At 37.9% G+C, this 23,308-nt stretch overlaps 1 protein-coding gene across 2 annotated transcripts; it reads left to right on the top strand.

Annotated features, from left to right (window-relative positions):
• Nucleotides 1-3,904: 3,904 nt before the first annotated feature.
• Nucleotides 3,905-22,990, top strand: LOC104610620 (mitogen-activated protein kinase kinase kinase YODA-like). Of its 2 annotated transcripts, XM_088890673.1 has the most exons (14): nucleotides 3,905-4,364; nucleotides 5,201-5,374; nucleotides 7,010-7,820; nucleotides 7,987-8,730; nucleotides 8,961-9,048; nucleotides 9,190-9,252; nucleotides 13,948-14,108; nucleotides 14,187-14,262; nucleotides 15,576-15,635; nucleotides 15,718-15,822; nucleotides 16,009-16,242; nucleotides 21,084-21,175; nucleotides 21,585-22,320; nucleotides 22,556-22,990. In XM_088890673.1, exons 3-13 carry the CDS (start codon nucleotides 7,270-7,272, stop codon nucleotides 22,096-22,098), a joined length of 2,688 nt encoding a protein of 895 aa, XP_088746799.1. In that variant the 5' UTR covers nucleotides 3,905-4,364; nucleotides 5,201-5,374; nucleotides 7,010-7,269; the 3' UTR covers nucleotides 22,099-22,320; nucleotides 22,556-22,990. The 2 variants fall into 2 exon arrangements, with proteins under 2 accessions (XP_088746799.1, XP_088746798.1); XM_088890672.1 differs by lacking the exon at nucleotides 5,201-5,374.
• The last annotated feature ends 318 nt before the right edge of the window (nucleotides 22,991-23,308 follow it).

Here is a 23,308-nt window from a genome sequence, read left to right as displayed (position 1 = left end):
AAAGGAAAATGGGTCCCGGGTGACACTATTTATAGCCACTGTGCCGAGAAAGTAACGATCAAGATTAAAGCAATCTGACGGCTCCTAAGAAAACCGGCCGCACGACCCTCGAGACCGAAATCAATTTAGCGCGTTTTTTGGTGTCCGCAGAGCCTATAAGATTGCCTGACGTCCGCGCGTGAATCGCACGGGGCCCGTCCCAGATCAGCCTAAACTCTGAGCCAAATCCACTTGTCACATCATGAACTCCCCGCACCAGGTCAGGACCCCTAGTTCGGGGAGTGGGGGACAATTGATGAAGGGTGATTTGGCCTGACCTCATAGACAGACGACGCGTGTACGTGACTCGACGCAAGTGACAACTTGGCACAAGCCAGCTCAGTATAAAGCGAGCTCGGGTATGCTAGTGCTCCGAACTGGGGTCACCTCGGCCCAAGGACACTTCGGCGTTCGCAAGGATAGACCAAAGCGCGAGCTCAAGAAGCTCGCTACCGAGCTAATGAGTATCCTACAGGTAGCCTATCTACCATACAGATCTCCGCATGGCCATCTCGAGGAATACACCCCCATCCCTGAACCTCGCAGGTCCATACTTATAACGGTAACATTAGTTCACCAACTCCCCGTTCTGACGAGAAGTGACAGTTTACTATTTGATGGCGCTTCAACCACCTAACACGCGACAGGTCCCATCGTAACAGGGGTTCAGTGACCGTTCCACCTACCCACTTGAGCCAGTGTATAAAGACCCCGCTCTCACCAGGGGTGAAGATATGTTCTATTTTTTACTATTATTGTTGTGTGGAATCTCTACTCTCTGAGCTCCCACTGTTATTACCTCCAAATTCTACACTATCCCTGTGTTCTAACTTAGTCATCGGAGTATCCACGGCGGGTGAGTCACCCCGGGATCTCTGAGCTCCCCTCTTTCAGGAACCCGTCCTCATCGACGCTGGAAACCATGTTACCTCCAACAAGGAGTAGCCGGATTATGCCACATCAACGACCTATTGACTCAAGTGGTCAAATTGTCGACGCATTCAATTAGGACAACATTTTTTGGCCTTTTTATTTTAATGATTTTTTATTTTTTATTTTTTTAATTTAGAATAATCCATCTTCAAAACGGATGATTGAACCGCTAACTTACAAACGAGTGGCCAAAATGGTTCTAATTCCAAATTGATTTTGATTTTTAAAACATTGGTTGAAACAGTTGCTATGGAGTCTTCCAAAATGCCTATAACTGTACGCTCTTTGTGGTAATGTAAGTAGGCCTTGTGTGCACCATATGTACCCACGATAGGCCTTATGTGCGCCATATGTACCCACAACGATGCCAGAAAGACATGATCTTTTGAATTTTGATGAATATGACCTAATTGGTTACCATTTTCATGATAATGGTTGATTGGTTATAGTCCAACCTTATTCCTTAATCCCCCAATAATGTGTAACATATAATACCAAGAGAAACCTTAATAGAGTAATTTCCTTTTTTCTCTAATTTCTCTAACATGTGGGTTTTTTAATTAAATTATTAAGATATATAAATTCTAATCTTTTCGGATAAAAATCCTTTAGTACTCTCTCTAATGAAGTTCTCTTTCTTTCTCCCCAAATAGCCAATGCATGTTTGTAAAATCTATTCTTTCACATTAAATCTCATATGTGATGCTTCACTTTTCCTCAACTTCATGATTCCCAAACTAAACATAGTTTTATTTTCTCTTAGAACTTTTAGAACTCCTTTTGACTCTCCAACCCATGAATTGGGTAGTCGAGTTAAGAGCTAGACCAAGACCAATCTCGTACATAGAACTTTACTTCAACCCAAATTAATTCCAAAATACAAAATTTCCAACTCAAACTTAACCAAAATTATATTCAACCCCGTGCATTTGCATGGATTTACTTGCTAATTTAAAAGATAGAGAGGAATGAGTGTTAGGCTACTAATGATTCAGGTTTTGGTCAAACTTTATTAGAATATATTAAAGTGGGACATCAGAGGATGTTTGGCAACATATATAAATTAGTTTTCCAAAACAAAAACAATTATTATATCAACAAAAACCACCTAACTTGTTATTTAAGGCTGCATTTGGCATTCCTTATTTTATCTCCTTTTTGTTGTTAAAAATTCAGTGTTCATAAGAGCATTTTAACTGCAAAAAGGAAATAAGTCCTTAAAACAAAGAATGCCAAATGCAGTTGAAGGCCAGTCGAACTTTAGACTAAGATATGACTCAAGTTTCATATATTTTAACATGGGCACAATATATATCTTAGGCTTTAGTGTATATGGCCCACGACAGGAGTCCGGGTCAGGTAGGCACATTATTGTAAGCAAAAATTTTTTTACACCTGTCCCTTGAAATACCCTCAACCTACTTTTGAAAAGATTAAAGACACTAAATTTTTTTAACAGTTGTCAGAATATTTACAAAATGCTCACTGAATGTGCTTCCTATGTTATGACTACCGGATCCAGTCCCCCACAACAGCATAGCTTGGACCACATCATCCGAGAACTTCCACTTGCCTTTTTCCTTCTCTACATCCATGGAATTCAGATGACTAGACGCCTCCAACAACCAAACGTAAAAAGACTCCTCTGAAAATTGGGTAACCTTAGAAATGGAATTTTATAGAGAGACATTTATTTATTATTATTTTTATAACAAAAACAACTGTAATATGAAAAAAAAATCATTTTTAATATGACAAACACCCCCCTTTTTCTACCCTTAATCCCAACTTCGGCATTATATAATATTAGGGGCTGTTTGTGATAACAGCTGAAGTGCTGATGAGGAGGTTATTTAATTATTAAGTAAATTGATATTAGGTTGAAAGCAGTGACATTCTCTCTTTGGAAAATCCTCAAATTGGTCATGTTTTATTTAATATTTAATAAAGTAGGGCTATTTTGAGAGAGAAAAAAAGTGACTACTGATGGCAGAAAGTAGAAATTGCTTGTGTTGTCAGTTGTCATCAAACCAAAAGTCCCCAATAGAAAAACTGAATAAGGAGGGTGCAGGCGGCAGAGGCAAAACCACGCATGATATGCATGCTCATAAAAGAGAACTTGGAATGTGAAAAATGAAAATGCAGCCTTTATATAACAAACATGTGAAGGAGTGCTAGCAGCCTAGCGCTACTACCTTATACTTCATCAAGAATTTTAATAAGTAATAAAGATTTTATGCAATTCCCTGGACTCTTTTGCCCTATGAGCATGGTGATAAAATTAGGCACAGATGGCAAATCATCCAGAGTTGCATAAGCTTTGCTGCCTATTGGGGGTGTTTACTAGATAAATTGTCAGCAAGCAACGAGTTATGCAATTGTTTTCCTTGTAGAAAAAGGTGAGACCCTTGAAAATATGTTTCTAGAATCTATACGTTTTCCTTGACCTTAACCTCGGAGATCTGTGCGACGGCTGTTGACTTCCAAGATGAGAATGATAACGTAACCCAACACCAAAGAAATTCAATTGCAACTCACTGTTTACAACTGCCTGACTATATAGAACAACCCTACACTTGCCGTTGCCAAAATTTGACGGTCAACTTAATTCAATACAACGGCTCTAGAGTCACTTGCATTTAGAACTCCTATACGTGTTCCACACTGTATCATTGACCACGGAAAAGAGCAACAAACAAATTAGGAAAACGAGGAGCTCAACCAGGGGCATGCTTGGGATTTCGTGAAAAGACGAACGAACTAGGAAATCGGGCATAGGTGACATTTCATAGAAAGAAATTGCGTAGACCATAAGGCGATAGCGGACCTATCGGTTTCTTATCTGTCCGTTTAATTAAGTGATAATAATTATTTAATTATGAATAATTTATTAATTTATCTATTACAATATAATAAAATCAACACTCGGACAACTCCATTTCTTCTCAACTCATCAGACATCATACTCTGTCCCTATTACAATACTCTCTCTCTCTCTATGTCTACACATTCGATTCCTTTTCTCCTGCTCAGAACTCCCCATCTCCTTCTCTACAAGTTCTGTTCTTGAACCAGCGCTTCGAATTCTGCAAGGCCTTTATATTCCTTTCGCATTTACTCATATTTTAGATTTCTAGGGTTTGGTTTTGCTCTTCTGAGCTGGACTAAAAGAAAACAAAATCGATGGATTTGAGAGCAATTACAGTCGATTTGCAAGGTTAACTTATGGTTTTGTTAGGGTTCTGAGCTCCCAGGATGTTGGTGGCCCTTTCCATGATTATTTGGCCCTGTTTGGTTCTTCAATTCGGAGAAAATTACAGTCTTGCGAATTGTCGGTAGTTTAAAATGATTTGTTCTCTTTCAAGAGTTTCGTTGAAGCCGTAGCGTCTAAGGTTAGTAGTAGAGTGAGTTTTTTTTTTTTTTAATTTTAATAGATATGTTTCCAGCAATTTAAATTTATAATTCCTTTTGCATCTTCAGTTAAGCTTTTGCGACGAAAGCTTTAACTCTTAGATCTGTGTGGAAAATTTTCGTTTTGGTTTTCAATGTTGCTGTGGACTATGTGGTAAAGTGGAATGGAATGGGTAATAGAGATCGGATTTTTTTTTGGGCAATGAGTAAAAGAATCAAATCGAGCTCTCGATTGTGGATGAGCAGGTTGAAGTCTTGGTCTTTTGAGTTAACGTATTTTATAGAAAGAAACATAATTGTGAATTGGTTAAAGATCATGATTGGTGGCAATGTTCGCACTCAACGAACAAGAAAAGTGAAGCGGATACTGAATTTATCACAGAGTGATTCTTTTTTCGCAGACATTTGGTTAAGCAAACAAGGAATGTGGATATCAAGATGCTAAAGAGCTTGGTTCGTGATTGGTGTTGTACGGGAGTAAATATATCACCTATTCATGGCACTGAGATGTGCTAGAATTATATAGAGTGAGATATTGGGACCTTAACTTAGTTAAGCGTGTTAGTTGCATGGTCATTACCTTGCTGTCAACAGTTCAACTCTTGTCTACAAACCAAAAGAACAAGTTGACGCAAGGTGGTGCGGTTTTAGTTGGATCCAAGTAAAGCTTTCCGGACCTTCTTAAAGTTTATTTTATTTATTTTTATTTATTTTGTGTGTGTGTGTGTGGGGGGGGTGTTCTCTAGGTGACGTTAATTAATTTGATTCAGTAACTTGAAGAGATTTTGGTTGATTCTTCCTTTAACCCTTTTCACAGGAAATGGGGTTGTCAGCTTGAAATTTGGCGGAACCAGGGTGTTCTGTAAACTTGGAAGATCATCTAAAAGTTTCTATTTTAGAAATTACTCATTAGGATTCACTTCAATCTTCATTCTGAAATATCTAGTGCTCAGAGAAAAAACTGAGAGAGGAAAACGTTGTTGTGCCTAAGGTGAAAACTTTCACCTTTTATTCTAACTGCATTTTCTTTTTAATGTTTTATTTATTATTAAATTCAAGCAGTGGTGTGACCTATACCTATTTAGCCATGGTGCTACTAAATTAGTAAAATTTTATTTGCTTCAAGTATAATGAAACTTTTATTTTTGAATATACTAATTCACACTTTTGTTTTCAAGTAATACAATTTGTATTTCCAAGTTCAATGCATCTATATTTTTTTTTGTTTGACTGGTAAGTTTGTAGCTATACCAAAGCTTGATGGAAATGAGCACCATTTTAACTAAATGTACAGACAATGCCATTATTTTGTTGTAATTTCAATTCTATCATCTTTCCTTGCAATATTTTTCTTTGTTAAATCAAATGCAGTTTCATAAACTCTGTGGAATCTTTAGGTTTATATGGGCCAATGGCTTCTGCATTATGCACTGCTTCACGAAAAAATTGGTTCTGTTAAAGTTCTCTTTGAGAATTATCCATCAATATCTGTTTAATATATGACATCTGAAGGATGTCAGAATTGAAATATCAGTACCATTTAGGAAAGTCAATGATGAGTTCATCATCATCTATGCCTTGTCCCAACTATAAGGGGTCAGGTCAACTACAGCAATCCTGTGTTTAATTGGGGAAAGAGTGTTGCCACTTGGATCTTATACAGTGTGATCCATACAGTATACATATACTACTACCTTCCATATCCACGTCTTTGAACTTGTGAATGTTATTAATTTTAGCCCAGAAAGTCTGTGGTGTATTGATAAGATTAACTAACCACTCTATCAAGGTTAGAACTTTGTTAGCTACTAAAGTGTTAATGATAAGAAGGTAGTCAAGCAATCATGTTGACTGGGCTATTCATATTTGTTGATTTTCTTGTAACTTTCTTATTTTCCTTTTAAAAAAATTTTATTTTATCTTAAAAAAAATGTTGATCTGGGTCTATAACCATATAATATGTGGTCCACCAATTGGATGGTGTATGTTCTCTGCACCTATGCTCATTCTAATTTGTGCTGGATATGTACTGTTCATGCATATGCAATCCAATTCTTCTTTCATACCTAAATCTAAATCAACTTATACTGATAAAAAAAAACCTAAATCAACTTATTTCTAATTAATGAATCTTTTCTGTATTGCTGATAAAAAAATCTAAATCAACTTATTTTAGTCCTCTATGTTTTATTTAGCTTAACATATTTACACATATTTTAGTCCTCTACTAAATCAACTTAACATATCAACAAACCGCTGCTCTCAACCATGAGAGGGAATGAACCTGTGTTTGTGTGCACCTGAATTCTGCAACAATTTCTTCTGCTGGTAAACTTAAGTAGAATTTAACATAGCTAAAATTATATTTGTTTTTGCTATGTAGGATTTAATTTTTATGAAAAAGCAAATAGGACAACTTATAGATTCTCTTGGGCTAATCCTCTCAAATAGATGAAGTAGTACACAACATATTAGCAAAGATTTACTCTTGGGAAAAAGCCTCACCCCATGTACAGCATCTCAGTTTACAAAATCAATACAGCATACTTTACTCTCTTGATTTCTCTCTCTTCTCAAAAAAAAAGGACAACTTATAGTTGTTTTCTGTTTTTGAACTTCTTACCAGGTTGCTACCACCCACTCTTTCTGAACAATGTTCTCATGGTGCTGAATGGTGTTCTGAAGTTGATAGGTGCAGCTGCCTAAAGGTGCTGATTTTGTTGAGGAGGATACTGTTGAGCAAACCTTTTCATCATCTTATTAATCCTAACTTTGATTCTTGACCTGGTGTATGCATTTTGGCCTAAGTAACTCACCCTCTTTTTGTAACTTTGGAGTGTTGAAGTTGGGACAACATATCCATTATTTCATTTTTTTTATTAAAACATGCCTTCATGGTGGGGGAAGTCTTTATCTAAAGAAGTAAAGAAGAAAACACACAAGGAAAGTTTTATTGATACATTACATCGTAAGTTTAAAATTCCTTCTGAAGAAAAAAGTAACAGCAGATCATGTGGGTCTCGAAGACATAGCAGTGATGTGGTTTCTGAAAAGGGATCTCTATCCCGAGTGGAGTCAAGATCACAATCACCCTCCACACAAGTATCACGGTGTCAAAGTTTTGCAGAAAGGTCTCTTGCACAACCACTTCCACTCCCTGGGTTGCACCCTGCAAGCATTGGACGCACAGATTCTGGGATCAGCATAACAAAACCAGGATTGGAGAAATATGCTAAGCATTCATTACATACCCTCCCTAAACCTGGTTGTATTCCACACAGGCCAGATGTGACAGATGTGGATGGAGATCTGGCTACTGCATCAATTTCTAGTGATTGCTCAATTGATAGTGATGACCCAGTTGATTCACGTCTTCTTAGTTCCCAGGCAATTGACAACGAAAATGGACCAAAAACTGCCTTGAGCAGTCCTTCCAGGTAACCCGATATTTGAATTTACTATATATTGTAATGTCCTAATAAGGCTCTCATTGTGAAGTACAACATGGTTACATATGAAACTATTGGGTGTTGTTTAGTCACCTTTTTCCTCATTTCCTTTATGCTTGGATTGATCCCTAACAATTTATCTTGTTTACTGAAGTTTGATGCACAAGGATCATTCTCTTACCTACAATCGAAAGGGCTCAAGAGAGGTGCCAAAGTTAGTTAGCCCATTGTTCAATAATCAAGTACTCTCTACATCACCTAAAAGGGGGCCCTTGAGCTCTTATGCACCAAATTTACAGATCCCACATCATGGTGCTTTCGGGAGTGCTCCAGACAGCTCATTGTCAAGCCCTTCTAGAAGTCCTATGCGAGTAGTTGGTGCTGACCAGATGACAAGCTCTGCTTTTTGGGGAGGAAAACCTTTTGGTGATGTTGCATTTGGTGGTTCTGGCCACTGCTCTAGTCCAGGTTCGGGTCATAATTCTGGACATAATTCAATGGGAGCAGATTTGTCTGGACAGTTATTTTGGCAGCACAGCAGGGGCAGCCCTGAGTGTTCTCCAATACCTAGTCCCAGAATGACAAGTCCTGGTCCTAGCTCACGAATTCACAGTGGTGCTGTTACTCCCCTGCATCCACGGGCAGGAGGTGCAGCCATAGAATCACCAACAAGCTGGCAAGATGATGGAAAACAGCAAAGTCACCGTTTGCCTCTTCCTCCTATAACAATTTCCAATTCTTCTCCTTTTACTCCTACAACTTCAGCAGCATGCATGTCTCCTTCAGTCCCACGAAGCCCAGGGAGGGCAGAGAATCCAACAAGCCCTGGTTCACGGTGGAAGAAGGGAAGGCTGCTAGGCAGAGGAACATTTGGCCATGTTTATGTTGGTTTTAACAGGTGGGATTCATGATTGCGTTCTACCTTCTAATTTCATATTTCTATTTCCTTAGCATGCAGAGTTCATTGCAGTAGTTCTACTCTGCTCAGGATATCCATTCTTTCATATTTTAAGTATTTTATTGGTTGCGATTACTAATACCAATTAATATTGCTTTGGTCTTGTTTTCTGAAAGTCATTCATTGTCAGCTTCTCTTACTCTGGATTCCTTGATTTCTGTTGCTTTTAGTGAGAGCGGTGAGATGTGTGCAATGAAGGAGGTTACACTATTTTCTGATGATGCCAAGTCAAGGGAAAGTGCAAAGCAGTTGATGCAAGTATGTATATTTTTCCTTAATGGTGATGATGACTCTGAGAAATTGTTCATCTGGAAGATGATTTTCTTCTTCCTTGAACATTATTGTTGCCATATGAAATGCTCTGTCACTTTTAAGGTAATTCTTGAGTTATTATAACAGGAAATTTCTCTTCTGAGTCGCTTGCGACATCCAAATATAGTGCAGTATTATGGGACTGAGATGGTATGTGCTGTTCCTTTTCGTTTCTTACAATTCCTGTTCTGTCTTTGTATTCATTAATGCATTTGTAATACACATCCATCACTACTTATTTCTTATTTTTTTTAGTAACAGGCTTGACAAATTGCATTTTATTACCATTTCACAAAGTGTATTACATGTTGGGCTGACGATGGTACCTAATTATCTAAGTCTGGGTTCAAAATTTGATCCGATTAAACTGGGATTTTGTTCTTGAAAATAAGATCTGTTTTTAATTGGAACAAATCTGGATTCACTCCAATCTAATTAAGATTTGAATCCAATAACATTAGTATGTATGTGCATTATGCATCATATGTGTGAACCTTATTTAGTCCTAGGTTACAATAGAGAAGAAGGAGAAGAAGAAGAAGAAGAAGGGTTCAGCCAGTAGAGGAAAATCTGTCCTCTCTCTAGTCGACCCACTTGTATTTATCTCCAATAACATAGTTACAAGAAAGACCATATTGTCCTTCATAAGTGATGGGACACATAACTTAAACTTAAATAAAACAGACCTTTCACTCTCAAATTGATAAACCGAAATGACCAAAATACCCCTGTTTTGTGTACTCTAACACTCCCCCTCAAGCTGGAGAGTATATGTCATATAGTCCCAGTTTGTCACAAATATAATCTACTTTGCCCCGAGACCATACCTTTGTAAAGAGATCTGTCCATTGATTTCCTGAGCTCACATGAGATGTGGTTAGCACTCCACTTATCACTTTCTCTCTCACAAAGTGACAATCGACCTCAATATGCTTGGTTCTCTCATGGAAGACTGGGTTGGAAGAGATGTGAATAACAGCTTGGTTATCACAGTATAGTCTCATGGGTTTGTCAACTGAGAACCCCATCTCTTGTAACAAGTTCTTCAACCATACTAGTTCACATGTGGTATGCGCCATAGCTCTGTACTCAGCTTCTGCACTACTCCTTGCCACCATTGTTTGTTTCTTGCTCTTCCAAGTTACAAGATTGCCACCAAGGAAGGTACAATATCATGTAGTTGATCTCTTGTCTGATATAGAACCAGCCCAATCAGCATCTGTATACCCTACTATTTCAAGAGCCCCTCCACTTTGGTATAGCAAACCACGACCTGGAGCACCCTTCAGGTACCTAACATTCCTTAGAACTGCTTCCCAATGAGGAATGCGAGGATGTTGCATAAACTGACTCACCATATTCACAACAAATGATATATTTGGTCGGGTAATAGTCAGATAATTCAACTTTCCCACCAACCTCCTGTATCTTCCAGGATCATCAAACTCTTCACCTGCATCAACACTCAATTTGACATTAAGTTCCATAGGAGTCTCTGCTGGTTTAGCACCTAATAGTCATGTTTCTTCAAGTAGGTCAAGAACATATTTTTTTTGACATAAGTTAATTCCATGCCTTGACCTTGCAACTTCTATTCCTAGAAAGTACTTCAGCTTATCCAAATCTTTCGTATTAAAGTGGTCCTGTAGGAATTTCTTCAACCTGTCAATCCCATTACTGTCACTCCTAGTTATGACAATATCATCCACATACACCACTAGCAAGATTTTCCCATCTTTTGAGTCGTGTCTGAACACAGAATGGTCTACCTGACACTATTTCATCCCAAAATCTTTCACTACTTCACTGAACCTGCCAAATCATGTGCGTGGAGGCTGTTTCAGTCCATAAATTGCCTTTTTGAGTCTACAAACCTTACCATCCTCCCCCTGTGCAACAAACCCTGACGGTTGCTTCATATACACTTCCTTAATGAGATCACTATATAGGAAAGCATTTTTTATTTCAAGTTGCACAAGAGGCCAATCATACATAGCAACTAATGAAATCAACACCCGAACTGATCCAATTTTAGCCACAGGAGAAAATGTCTCCATATAGTCCACACCATACAACTGAGAATAGCCCTTGGCCACTAACCTGGCCTTTAATCACTTCACATTGCCATCTGGAAGATACTTCATTGTGTAGACCCACTTACACCCAACAACGTGCTTAACAGGAGGAAGAGCAGTGAGTTCCCACATGTGATTGTGTTGTAGAGCAGAGAGTTCCTCTTCCATAGCTTGTCGCCACCCTGGGGAGGTAAGGGCTTCTTGGACAGTCTTGGGAATGGAAACAAATGATAACAATGATATAAAGTTGCGATGAGAAGCAGAAAAGTGAGCAGCTGAAACATAGTGTGAAATAGGATGAGAAGTACAAGTGCGTTTACCTTTCCGCAGGGCAATAGGAAGATTAATGTCCAAGGGAGAAGAAGCAATGATAGGATTTGTCGACGAGGGTTGAATTGGAGGAGGGGCCGGTGCTCTTTTGTGAGTATACACTTGTCTGATTGGTGGCCTCTCAGTAGTAATTGGCACGGGAGGTGAATCTGCAACTGGAATGGGAACCACGGGAAGGGGATCCGCAACAGGGATGGGAAGAGGAACTACGGGGGAAGGATAAGAAACCATAGTATCCGAGAAAAAAGGAACTGATTCAAAGAAGGTGATATTGGAGCACACAAATGACTTATGGAAGTTAGGGTTATAACACTTATACCCTTTCTGAGTCCTAGAGTAGCCAAGGAAGATACACTTAGTAGCTCGTGCATCTAACTTGTCTAAACCAGGCCCCAAGTTTTGAACAAAACAAACACATCCAAAGACTCTTGGGGTGAGAGGAAACGGAGACAAGGTGGGAAACAACACCGAGAAGGGGGATTGACTTCCAAGGATGGACATGGGCATCCAATTGATGAGAAAACAGGGTGTGAGGACAGCATCACTCCAAAAATGCTTTGGGACATTCATATTAAGCATCAAAGACCGAGCAGTTTCAAGGAGATGTCGATTTTTCCGTTCAACTACACAATTCTGTTGTGGGGAAGTTTGATGAATTATCCCATGGTGCTTTAAGTATTGCTGAAATGGTATTGAGGTGTACTCTTTGGCATTATCGGAGCGAAGAATTTTAATATGAATACCAAATTGGGTACGTACTTCTCACAAAATAATACATAAAAACTTAACCCTATCTTGGATTCTTGACCAAATCCACCCTCCCCTTCCCTATCCTTTCTTTTTATTTGATTTTGGCCCTTTTCTTCTCTCTGTCTTGGACTCTATCACACTGGAGGTCCAGCACCAAACCTTAACCTCAATCCTTTAACCAAGGAGAGAAAATCCTCTTTCCATTTAACCATATCTATTAACTTGGAATCTCAAGTTCAAGGTAACCCTTTGAAATCTAGTGCACCAAAACCATGTCCATCAAGGCATCAACTTGCAATAACAACAAAGCCCTAGTTTGGCATCTGAGGTATATAAGCCTTTTCGATTGCAAGTATTGGTGAGTTCTGATACTTGTTTTTGTGAGATCATTCATTATTTTGTTTACCTTGGATCAGAAAATGATGTAATCTATTGAGCAATTGAAATATTGGCCATGAGCAGCTTGACTTCTGAAGTGGATGGTAGATGCTTTTGATTCGTAGAGCTGCACAATTTGATGGTTGCCACTGAATGGGCTGATGCCTATATGATTGGGTGGCTTGTTATTGCTGGTCATGCTAGTGATGTTTTTCTGGTTACCTGAGTTGATCCAGGGCAATCTTATCAGATTTGGACCATATAGAAAACCACAATGCTCACTGGGTCATGGTTTTACTTGTTAACCTGCTGGTTAATCTGTCCAAACTGTGAAAACTATCATTTAACTAGGACCTGTAATGCTAACTGTTGTAAAAATCTTGTGAATACATTTTGAATACCATCTTTAATGATGGTGCAACTTTTGTTTTCTGAAGTCTTGAGATATAGAATCAAGATTGATGACCATTATACTTAAGTTCTAGGATCTTACAACAAGGTAAATCATAAAAGGCAAAGACATTCAGAGATTGAATTGAACTAACAGGTTATTGGCGAAGTCTTTGAAAACTGAAGGCCAATTAGTGTGCTTGCACATATGTGGGGTTTGCATACTCAAAGTTAATGTGACATTCTCTGAATTATCCTTCCAAAGAGTGCTTATAGAGAATTCTTACAGAAGTACTGGATAACAATAACCTTGCTTTCTCATCCTAATTCTGTCGTTGAAGCACACCAGAATCTGTGCTTTGGTTTTGTTTCTTATTCGCTTTCTCCCTGCCAACATGTAGTCATCTCAATTTGGCTAATTGAGATGCATGTTATGTGTTGAAATTTTCTTAGAAATGCAATGTTTAGCCTCAAATTTCAACTACTATATATGTATATATATATATTCCTTTTGTTGCTAGTGGATATCGTGTCACAGTAAATTGTTTATATTTGTAATTGCTAGTTGGACTTATAGCAAGCACTTGCAGTTGAGTTTCTCGTTTTTGCCATTACCATGTTCTGAAAGGTTTCCTTTTGTTATTATTAATATTTCTGAATTATTTCCTATTTGGTTAGATGCTTCAAATTGTTTTATTTACTTTAGCTTGCTACTGGATATCGTGTCATGTTGAATTGTTTGTCTTTTCTATTGCCGGTTGAACTTCATTGCAAACAATGTGCAGTTGGATGGCCCATTTGCTATTACCATGTCCTGAAAGACTAATTTTTGTTATTACTAATTTCTCTGAATTCTTTCCAATTTGTTTCGATGTATCAGAGTGTTTTATTCACCTGAACTTGAACATTTATTCTTGAACAGGTAGATGATAAAATGTATATATACTTGGAGTATGTATCTGGTGGTTCTATTTATAAGCTTCTTCAGGACTATGGACAGTTTGGTGAACTAGCAATTCGTAGTTATACTCAGCAGATACTTTCGGGCCTTGCATATTTGCATGCTAAGAACCATGTCCATAGGTCAGTGTAGTTAGTGCTCTTTGTTGATTTGGTAAACAAAAGAACAGCTTCAGTAACTTTATCCTAATGGATGTACAGGGATATTAAAGGGGCAAATATACTTGTAGACCCCAATGGACGTGTGAAGTTAGCAGATTTTGGAATGGCAAAACATGTAAGCTTTTATTCCTGCTTATCCTTCTCCTCCACTCCCTAAATGTACAACAAAACTTAAAAAAAAACCAACCTATGCATTTAAAACTAGAATTATTGAATGATTACTTATCACCACAAGAGAAACTAGGTGAATTAAAGGATTATCATCAAGAGGGGTTTGAAACATGGGCAGCAAAAGTGTATTGCAACTCACCTGTTATTCTGGTGTAGGCTGCTGTTCTGAATAGATGTTTAACTAAATCAAATCTGTTCAGAAGATGGGTGCAGGTTGCTGACCAGATTTGTATGCTGTGTAGGCAGGCATTGGAGGATACAAATACCTGTTCCTCCATTGCTCTATTGCCTTCCATCTATGGTGGCGGTTTGGCACTATATTTCAGCACTGGGAGTGGCTTGGGCTATACCTAACACATTTTTGGACCTTCTTTGGGGCTGGGAAGTTCAAGGTCTTTCAAAGATTGCAAGCAGTATTTGGTTCTCTGTTCTGGCTGCTGTGATCAGCACAATCTGCACTGAAAGAAAAAACAGGCTTTTCCAGAAGACCTCTAAAGAAGTGGAGGAATTAATTTCCTTTTCTTTTGGGAAGCTGGTATCCTGGGTTTCAGCTGCCAAGGGGTTTCAGCAGCATAATCTGGTGGCTGTATTGAGGTCTGGAAGTCTGTGGGAGCTATAGTTTATTGTATTGTTGCTGATCGTGCTCGGCCAGGGTACTTTCCTTGGTGGGCCTGCTGTACTCTATCTGATTTTTAATAAAAGTTACTTTGCCTATTTCTAAAAAAAAGTGTCTACTGCAAATGTAAGTTGGTTTCTGAACTGCATAGAGTGACATTTTGTAAATGAAAGGCGATAAAGAGTTGATTAATGGTTGTCAAGGCAGCTAGGCAGTTCTGGTGTCAGTGGGGTGCTTAGTTGCTTAGGTGATAGGATTTCATAAAGTAAAAAAGTAAAATTTGCCTAGTTCCTTGTTTCATATACCATTTTTTTATATGATAAAATTCAAGTTAGAAAGAAAAAGAGAAGAACATGGGTGGAGTCCTGTTTTCTTTAATTTAAGGTGATCCACCTAGGTGTCACCTTGACAACTAAGTTGATTAAATTAAATTGTATGTTTCTTAGTTAATTTTGGTGTAAATGGAAGGTTTTAGGTGTTGATTAACAAGTTACTTGTTAGTTTTAGTGATTGGGTGTTTACTTGTGGAGATGTTTGATGGGGAAAGGAATAATACCATATGCATGAAATCCATTTTACTTGTATTTTCAGGTTTCACATTCCTGTTCATGCCAAATCTCACTAGCGCTTTATATTTGCAGATTGCTGGGCAGTCATGTCCTTTATCATTTAAGGGAAGCCCTTACTGGATGGCACCTGAGGTCAGGGCATTTTCCTTGTTGCTCCTTATGTCCTGGTTCCTGACACCTTGTTGTAGCCCTTCTCACTTTCATTGTCATCCAGGTTATTAAGAATGCGAATTGCAATCTTGCTGTTGATATATGGAGTCTTGGGTGTACTGTTCTGGAGATGGCTACAACAAAACCACCTTGGAGCCAATATGAAGGGGTAAGTAACTTTAGTATCAGTATATGATTTTATATTTCTTTTGCTCTTGAATTTGTTAATTGTGTCAACTTGTTTCTTTCTAACTGAAATACAGATCTCACTAACAATGCTTGGATTTTAGAGATTGGGTTTGTCATGTTCTTTTACTGTATTAATAATTAACATCTTGCTTCTTCTGGTCAAAAGGTTGCTGCTATGTTTAAGATTGGGAATAGTAAGGAACTTCCAGCAATCCCTGATCATCTCTCAGATGAGGGCAAAGATTTTTTAAGGCAATGCTTGCAACGCAATCCGCAAGATCGTCCTACAGCTACTAAGCTTTTAGAGCATCCTTTTGTGAAAAATGCAGCGCCACTGGAAAGACCTATTCTGGACCCTCCAGAAGCACCTCCAGGAGTTGCAAATGTAGTGAGATCTCCGGTATGAACATGATTCTGCTTACCTAAATTCCACTAGTTACCTTTCATTTTGACTTTGGTACAGTTCCACATTCATATGACATAATAATGGAGCATTGTTGCACATCTACTTTGGCATGTGGAATAATTTTAATTCTTGTGCATTGGTGGGAGGTGGGAGCCTTTTGCACTGGGCTGTTCTTTTATTTTAGTTCTTGTGCATCCTGTATATATTGTTCGCAGAATGGGACTATTTATTTATTTTTGCACGGGTATGTTACTTCAGAGTGACATGTGGGATTGATGAGACTGAAATCAATAAAGAAAGAGGAATTGATTAGTTAATCAAAAGAAACAAAAGAAAATTGGTTGATTTCTTTTTTGAGAAGGATAACTGTAATATTTGTATTATTTGCCTCTAGCAAGAAAAAATGAGTATAAGAGGATTTAAGCAGTATACAGAACATGGGCCAGACAGATCAATGCTGCAACCCTCCCAAACCAAAAGAACTCTACTCATTTCAGGATCTGTCACTACAAAAAAATTCTATCAAATTTGTCTATATTGGTGGTAAAGTTCTGCTTAGTAGGACTCTGCGTGGACCAGTGTTTAGGAAACTGGACTGGGCCGAACCAGTTGAACTGTGGCTTAGACCTATGTCCGGTTTGGTTGTATCCTAGAAACCGGACTATGTAGAAAATTGCTTAAAACCGGGTAGTCTGCCGGTTTAACCGGTGAACTGGTCTCGGTTTCTTAAAACTGCCTGGGTCTCAAACATAGTTGTCAAGGCAACAAGGCGCCCTTGGAGGCTCGCCTTGCCCAGTTGCCTAGCCGTTTTGTGCACTGGGTTATAAAATACTTTTAGATTTTTAATTTTTTGACTTTATAATTATAAAATAGACATTATTAAACTAGAATATTCATTTCATGTGTTTATATACTAATTTCTTTTTATTATTTTCTTATTTTGTTAGGGTTTAATCAATGCAAACATTGCTAACTGTTGTATTGAACCCATGGTTCACAGTATCGATACATCTCTGTGTATTGGCAGAGGTGCATCGGTACTTTTAACTATACTCCCCCTATTTTTTTATTTCTTTGGTTTTCAATTTCATTTTTAAATATATATTATTTAAAAAAATGGGTCCCCGAAAACACCTGTAAACAGGTATTGGGACCCCAAAGATACAATATAATACACCCGATACGGGGCATATCGTATCAAAATTTTGATCCCTGATTGAACCCTCAAAAATTTCAAAACCTGAACCTATGAGCAAGGGAAGGACTTAAAATTTTGTCTAATCAACACCTTTTCTTCTTCCACGTCTTCTTCTTCTTCTTCTTCCACCTTTTCTTTTCTTCTTTCCTATAACAAAAGTAGGGGTTCAGCCCTTATATTTTTTGAATTTTCTTTACTTTGTTCTTTTTCTTCTCATAAAATGTTGATTTTCTAGACTTAAACATGAAATTTATACTTTCTTATGAAAATTACGAATAATTATTAAGGAAAGATGGTTATGGAACCTAGGGAACTACCCTAGGATCTAGGGTTTTACTTAAAAAAATCCATCGCCTAGGCAACTAGACGTCCTTTGTTGCCTAGCCTTGCCTTGGCGCCTTGAAAACTATGGTCTCAAATGTTTAGAATTTTTCAAAATGCAAATGATAAGATTTGTACCCATGTCCTTTTTGTATATTGACTTGTTACCATTAATCCACTTCATTATTTGTGCTTATTTATGAATATTTAATGCACATATTGCTTTAATACATAGTATTTATGTGACTCATATATATATATACCACGTCCGCAGTTGAACCTCTAATCCTCTGGTTCGGTTCTCTGTACAAGATTTCCCTTGATTTTGTCAAGGGAGTAACTAAGCCTTGAACGACCACTTCCCAGTTCCCATGCAACCATCGATGGTAAGGGCAACTGTTGTGCAGCTCAGATCCCCATGTAAAAGGCTCAAACATTGGCTTCGGTTGAGCCCCTGTTGTGCCACTCAACTAGATGAGTATATAAGAAGAGGGGTTTCCATATTGGGAAGATACCCTTTTTAGTGTTTTAAAAGCACAAGGCGTAGGGGTTCATTTGCGCCTAAGGCACAAGGTGCAAGGCGAGGTGCTCACCTTTTTGAAGCAAGGTTGTCAGAAAATTCAAAAAAAATGCCAAAAATTATAAAAAAAATACTAAACATAATATTAATAAAAAAATATAAACTTAAATTTAAAAAAACCTATTATCTAAAATTAAAATACATAAACATAAGATGTAATTATGTAAAGCATATCCAAATGAGAATTTAAAAATAAAATCAAACATGTAAAACATTTTCAAGCATTTAAAATCTCTAATATCTTTTTTCACTCAATTGCATTACTTTACATAGCTAATGTAATGTAAAACATATTACATTCCTGATTCTATGAGCCGCCTTTGTGCCACACCCCTCGAGGCAAGCCTTGTACAAATCCACGTTAGGTCTTAAATTCTTAGTTTTCACACAAAAATAATGATTTTATAGTTTTACTTGCTTTTTAAGAAGACATTTTATTAGGATGAATGAATGAACAACATTACCAAATTGGGGGTTCTCGGAGCTTCGGTGAGCGAGCGAACCCCCAATTTGGTAATGTTGTTTATTCATTCATCCTAATAAAATGTCTTCTTGAAAAGCAAGTAAAACTATAAAATCATTATTTTTTGTGTGAAAACTAAGAATTTAAGACCTAATGTGGATTTGTTTAGGCTTGCCTCAAGGGGTGTGGCATGGGGGGGTCCGGAGGCGGAGCCCCTGGCCTAGACGCTATGTTCAAAAAAGGCAAAAAAGTGGCAAATTTTCAAAAGGCGCATGCCTAGGCTAAGGCACAAGGCGCATCAGGCACACGCCGAGGTGCACCAGGCATGCACCTTTTGAAAGGACTATGCCTAGGCGCGCTTGAGGCGTGCCTTTTAAATCACTGACCCTTTTCTCTTTCAATGAAATCTTGTTGCCTATCAACCAAAGGTATTTTAGAGGACATCTCGAGTATGTGATGACTGAAGAGGACTGCTGGGGTTTCCATAGTTGTTTGGAGCAGTGTGTTCTGCTATAACGAGGAGTTAATGCATTGTAGGTCCATTTCTTGTAATAGTATTTTTTTTACTTATCTTTACTTCTCTTTACCATAAGTTCTGTTTTTTTAGAAAAACGATTACTGTATAAGAAGAGAGTTAAGATGTACATGTGAAAAGGATGCACAAAACGATATGCGTTTTGTTTTGTTTTATTTATTTATTTTTATTTTAGTTTATTATTACTTTTTTTTGGAGGGGGGTTGCACTAAACCATAACTGTTTTTATTTTTATATTTTTGATAAGTAACAAGAAAATTTTATTAAGAAAGGAAAAAAAAAAGGTGTTACGATAACACCCCCAAACCCTTTACACACAACAACAACAACTTCAGCTAACCGCCTACATCAATGAAGATACTGTGTGCAGATCAATCTTCCAACAACAACAATTACTACTCCAGCCAAGCAGATACTATGTGCAGATCAATCTTCCACCTCATCAAACTCATCTGGGCCTCCTTCCTCATTCCAAATTTCTCCCCGTAGAACTTCAGGAACCTTTCTCATGCTTTCAACCTTCCTCTTTCTCTCAGATGCTTCAAAAGCTCTTCTAGCAAATTCCTCTCCTCCTAAAAGGAACAAGCCCAAAGACCTGCTGATTGCCACCTCTTTGTCAACTAGAGTCTTCAAGTCCACTCCTCTTTTCTTTATTTCCTTGATGTCACTTCAACAGAAACGTCTTTCAAATTAGAATCAGTCTGATTTTTTTTTTCTCTAATAATAAGACTATTTCAACTCCACTCTTTGAGAATCCACTGTAGGGGATATCTTTCTAGCCCCTTTGGGAGAGTGACGACTCCAGGCCGGGTTCTCAAGACTCAGAGATCTGAGTTTAACCCCTCTTCTTTTGTAAATCCTTTTTACTTATTGGTCGGCCCAGCTCCCACCAAACCATCTTTCATCCTTGAGAATACATAACTGTTTTTATTTTTAACCGGAAATAGTATCTATTTAAGAAAAACAATGGATTAGAAATGAAATGTTAGGCTAGACTGGACCTTATCTTTATCTCTCTATATATCTATATATATATATTTATTGGTAACTGAAAATTCATTAAAATTAAAAACAGATTACAAGAGTACAATAAAGAAACAAAAAACAGAGAGAAAGAGAGAAATTCTCTTATTCTAGCATGACTTCTTTTTACAACTGAGCCCAAAACAGCTGATCTCTACCCACCCCTTCTTCAGCAAGAGCATCATCAAAAGAATTTGCACTCCTTTTGACACATTGAACTCTCACTTCCATATTTTGTGTGAGCCATTTAAATTTCTTCCTTTCATTGTTAAAGCTCCACAGATTTGCCTCCTTACTTAACAACCATCCCACAACCAATTTGTAATCCCCTTCAATAATTAGTTTTCCACAGATTTGCCTCCTTTTGCTACCCTTGCTATTTGTCATAGAGATTAGACCATCAAATGCATCCTAGTTTGAGTAATTCACTTTATAGAGTTTTTAATCGCTAAGTTTCCACATTGTTTATAATGTTATACATTTTCTACTTGGGCAGTTAAGTAATACTTCCTTTTTTTTCCTCCTGCAATTCATGCCCTGTTTACTGCAACTTCACAACATGGAACTTGTGCTAAGTAATATGGTTATCTAATATTTCATTTAAATATAATTTCTTATTACTTGCATGTGTTTACATTCATGTGGAGATTATTGCAGCTTGTGTGGTTTATTTTGAACTTTTTGGCTGATTCTGTGACATGTGGTCATCTTTCAGGGAGTTGGTCATGCAAGAAACCTTTCCTCCTTGGACTCAGAAGGAATGGGGGTTCATCAGTCCAGAGGTGTGAAAAATGGTTCAACATTCAGGTATTTCTCTGTTTCTGTCTGTCTCTGAAATTGTAACTCCCTCCCCTAAAAAAGGTTGAAAGATGAAGATTGCAATGTGCGTGTCTTGTTTAAACAACTTAGCACTGGTCTGTGATAGAAATTTCAAATGTTAGGTCTCAATTGGTTGTTTCACGTAGTTGGCTTTTTGGTGCTAGATAGATTATGATGTGTGATGATGTGCTTTTTAAATTCTAGTACTTTGAGTTGTCGTTTTCAGTCAATGTCTTTGTTTGTGTTTGCTATCTTGATTAACAGACCAGTTTTCTTTTGAACATCAGAAAGGAAAACCTTAAGACTTAAATTGTCAAGTTTGTGATAGTTATCAGCTTGTATTAAGATCTACATGAGGAGTTATGTATTTCTCTCATTTCTTTCTTTTGATTTTCAGTGATAGCCATATGCCAAGGAACATTTCCTGTCCAGTTTCTCCTATTGGAAGCCCACTTCTACATTCAAGGTCACCAAGGATGTCTCCTTCTCCGATATCCAGCCCTCATACTATGTCTGGCTCATCCACACCTCTCACTGGTGGAAATGGTGCCATCCCATTTCATCATCTGAAGCAGTCAGCTTACATGCATGATGGATTTGGAAGCATGCCTAGGTCCCCAAACAGTATGTATGTCAATGGTTCCACCACTTTCCATGACCCCAGACAAGATCTATTTCGAGGAATGCAGCCAGGTTCTCAGGTCTTTCGTGATTTAGTGTCATCTGAAAGTGATGCTCTTGGAATGCAGTTTGGAAGACATGCCCATGGGGACTCAAGGGAATTTTATGATGGACAGTCAGTGTTGGCTGATCGTGTATCTCAGCAACTTCTGAAAGATCATGTGAAATCGAAGCCATCTCTAGACCTTAGCCCTGTCTCTCCAATGCTGGGCCGCAGTAATGGTATCTAACTTCATGTATACCTGATCGTTTGAAAAAGCTGTTGATCATATCAGATTATTTTTCCTGATTTTGGCAACATTGGTTTATGAACATATTATTGGTTAAGGAAACCCATTTGTATAATAAGGAGCAAAGGTGGAAATATGTGAAATAAAACCTGGATCTTTGAAGCTGGTAACTGTGGGGATAAAAGTCTCATTACTGCCTTGAGTGTTCAATTCTTTAAAATGGTAAGTCATCTTGCTATATTCATGTATGGACACAACTAAGCTGCAGTTGCATATGGCTGGAATTTTTACTCATGAGTAATCAAATTTCCTTCTTGTAAAACTCATTTGATCCTGCCTATAAATTTCATACATGCAAAGCTATTGCATTTTTCTTATTAATTTTTATGAAATTCAGTTGTTTTAAGCCTTTGTCACAGTTTAGACTAATGCAGGATTTTAAATCTTGATTTTGCAGAGGGAAGAAGGCTTCCAGTGATCAGAAACTCTGCAGTCCCTTGCAGTGAAAAATATTCCTTGAGGAAAAAAAACTGTACATTTTCAGTTCACACAAAAAGACAAATGTCGGAAGAGCTATTTGCACTTTTAGGAATCCATTTTTCTATGTTTCTTCTACTCCCCCTCCCCCCTCCCCCCTCCCCCCTCCCCCCTCCCCCCTCCCCCCATCAAAAAAATATATGTATCTTCCCTTTTTGAACTTTTCCTTCGGTTTAAAACTACTGTACAGAAGATAGGGAAATGGATAGAGTCCAGGTTTTGTAACCAAGGAGTTTGGAACTCGTCGAGCATGTACTGCTCTCTCTTTTGCCATTTTATGAACTGTTGAATTTTCTACTGAATTTATTGTATGTACATCAGAATTCCAGTAAATTGAAAGAGGAAGTTAACTCTCTCTCTCTCTCTCTCCTGCAATGCAATTTATATGTTTTTCAAAAAAGATGGGTTTCACATATTGTCATTGGATCAAGTTACCAAGCCTCTCCACTGTAATAACCTCGATTGGGTGATCAAGAGCATCATTTTCCGAGAGGTTTCACTTGAGTTGACAATCTATGTTAAATGTAAAAGATCTAGTTCAAGATATAATAATTTCAAGACATGGTTTCATAGAAGAGTTTAGATCAGCGCCCCACAGGACGCTCTCCACAACTCCCCGCTGCACATCCCAACCTTGTATTGGGAATATCTCCCAATGATAAATACAAGTTCA

This window comes from Nelumbo nucifera, chromosome 6, assembly GCF_055504915.1.
Source record: "Nelumbo nucifera cultivar China Antique chromosome 6, China Antique-T2T, whole genome shotgun sequence".
Classification (NCBI taxonomy): domain Eukaryota; kingdom Viridiplantae; phylum Streptophyta; class Magnoliopsida; order Proteales; family Nelumbonaceae; genus Nelumbo; species Nelumbo nucifera.
The sequence above is the reverse complement of the archived record's forward strand: the minus strand, read 5'-3'. Positions and strand labels throughout refer to the sequence as shown.